At 38.5% G+C, this 2660-nt stretch overlaps 1 protein-coding gene across 1 annotated transcript; it reads left to right on the top strand.

The window, feature by feature from the left end:
• Window positions 1-728: 728 nt before the first annotated feature.
• LOC140504938 (uncharacterized protein C8orf48 homolog) lies at window positions 729-1874 on the top strand. The gene has a single exon (XM_072610417.1). It carries the CDS (start codon window positions 849-851, stop codon window positions 1701-1703), a length of 855 nt encoding a protein of 284 aa, XP_072466518.1. The 5' UTR covers window positions 729-848; the 3' UTR covers window positions 1704-1874.
• Window positions 1875-2660: the final 786 nt, after the last annotated feature.

Here is a 2660-nt window from a genome sequence, read left to right as displayed (position 1 = left end):
AGCATACTATTTTCTCTTTTTTTCTTTCTCTTGGCTTTTCCCTTTTGTTCTGATTCTTCTTTCACAAATTATTGATGTGGAAATATTTTTTTTTAAAATGTTATATAAAAATTTGTAAAATATGTTTTTATTGTTGCTATTTTGGTTTGGTTTGGTTTGGTTGTTGTTGTTTTTGTTTTGTTTTGTTTTTTTCAGGGATTCTAAAGTTTTTCCTTGTTCAAATACAGAACGAAAACCATCAGGCTTTGCTCCTGTCAGACATGAATAGTAAAGATATCAATGTGGACTAAAGGGGCAAACACTGAGAGAAATTAGCACCGGTTTTTATTTGCTTTCTTTTGTTTTACCTAGTATCTTTTAGCACCATCCATGGGACTGACTTCTCTGTCACATGAAGTATTTTTCTCCTTGGAAAAAAATATCTGCAATTCTTACTTTCTCCATTTGGGGTGGGTGGTGGTGTTTCTGCAGGACTGAATGGAAGGAAGGTTGGATTTTTATGCAGAGAACCTGGGCTTCCATTCATACTGAACCTTCCCGCGGACCTTGGGCAAGTCCTTCTGTGAGTCCAGTTTCAGTTTCTACTTTTTAGAAACGAACTCCCATCCTCACTCCCATCCCAAGCTTACTTCTTGCATTACCAGAGGCAACAGCTCGAGGAAGCATCCAGGTGCTTTCACAGTCCAGTGTTAGGTGTTCCATGAGCTCAAGGTTCTGTTCCTCTACCCGCTGGGCCACGGGACCACTGGCAGTTGGGGAACCATGGGATCAGACGACTAGACAGAAGTGAACCCGGGTAGGGCAGCCGGGGCAGAGGGCCCTCTAAGCCTTGGTTTATTTAATCGATTATGGAGTTTCACAAAAAATGCAAATCGGTGACTCCAAGCCCTGGTGGCCCTGGCGCTTCAAAAGATAAACTACTGGAGTCAGATCAGATTGGCCTTTCCCAGTACTCTAGTGAGATCTCTCAGTCCTGTCCAAAGGAGGGAGAGGAGGACGAAAATTATATGCAAACTGAAGGAAACCCTTCTGGCTCATTCAGTTCTTCAGGACAATTCAAGACCTTGCCCCACACTTCTGAGAGTAATATTGTGAGTAAGATGCAGACAAATTTAAAGAATGAAACCAAATTGTTGAATGTTACAGACCCCATTGCTTTAGAAAACGAATGTCTCAAGGCCAAAGAAAATGTTACTGCCGAAAACCAACAAGACACTAACCTCCAAAAAGAAGTCGGGGAAATAACGGAGGGTGAATTGGATGCCCTACGCTCTTTTTGTACCACTAGGATAAATTCGATGTCTAATTTGAGAAAAAAAAGTAGAACCAAAAAGTTGCAGCATAAATCGGGTGTAGAAAATCCTGTGCTAGATAAGTCTAACCTTGTCCTGCCTGTTCAGCAAGTAAACGGACTCAGTCTTCAAGACTCAAAGGCACAGGTGAGAAAAATTACGGGAGTTAAAGAACATAACTCAGAACATAGCTCTGACCATGACAAAAAAGGAGACCTTAAACAAATTGCCTCCCAGATAGAGAAAAAGACCTTCCTAGAATCAACTCGAGCAGAAGAGAAAATGGAAGAATACAAGTATGTCAAAGATATCCTCATACTCATTGGCGAAATCCACAAAAACCTTCCCAGACTTTCAGATGACCCAGAAAAAATCTGGAAAAGACTAAATATACAAGGTCATACTAGATAGACTCTGTCAGGGTCTGGTCCAAGTATCTGGTTGCATAATATAGAAGACTTTTTTCATTTAATAGTCAATCCCACCTAAACCAGTGCAACTAGAGGACTTCTAACTATTAATAATAACATGGTCAATAAATATCTCTTTGGGAAAAAAATAAAATTTAGGAGCTGAGTTTGATGATTTCTAGGTGCTTTCCAGTTCTTATTTTTTTGTCTTTTCTCTAGTCAACATGTTATGGTATGCAAAAATGGTCTATAAAATGAAACCTTATATCTGTTAAGAGAATGTTTACTCTCTATGGGCTTTTTGTCTTTGTTTTTAGTAATTAAACATATGTCCTTATGCAACAATGATAAATTTTCGTTGAAAGAACATGGAGGGAATGATAAAGCTCTCCCTTCAGTGTAAGGCTGATTTTCTCAAATGGAATGAAGGTAGTAGTCAGCATGCACATGTGATGGGCAATTAGTGCCGCTAATCATGCAATCATGTAAAGAGTTGGAAAATTCTCCCTGCTCTTTTTTTTCTCCCTTCCTCATACCTCCATAGACTCTTTTCCTCCATTGTCCTATTTCTGTACACTGTGTACTGAAGGGAAGGAGCAGAAATTGTTAGTTCACTACTGCAGACCAATAAGTTACTTTTGTGATGGTGGAGTCCTTAATTCTATTTTCAAAGATGAATTCATTAATGTATTTTGCTTTTACGTTGCTTTCATTTCAGAATACATCCTTCCCCATTCATATATCCAGAAAGACATCTCTTGCAACATTTTTATTTTTTTTAAAATGAGTGGGTGGAGAAAGAACAAGTAAAATTGACCAAAACATTGACTGTATCTGACAGATTGCCCAATATCCAACACTCAACTCTTCTCTGAAGCCAAGTTTAGCTATAATTAAAGAGCCTCAAGTTTAGGTTTTAGAAATCCTATTTCAAACAGAATTTCAGGTGAATCATCTT

Source organism: Notamacropus eugenii, chromosome 5, assembly GCF_028372415.1.
Source record: "Notamacropus eugenii isolate mMacEug1 chromosome 5, mMacEug1.pri_v2, whole genome shotgun sequence".
In the NCBI taxonomy this organism is placed as follows: domain Eukaryota; kingdom Metazoa; phylum Chordata; class Mammalia; order Diprotodontia; family Macropodidae; genus Notamacropus; species Notamacropus eugenii.
This window is presented reverse-complemented; position numbering and strand designations above follow the sequence as displayed.

Excerpts from the sequence above, each read along its gene's own strand:
- LOC140504938 (XM_072610417.1), top strand. The coding sequence starts at position 849 with ATGGAGTTTCACAAAAAATGCAAATCGGTGACTCCAAGCCCTGGTGGC.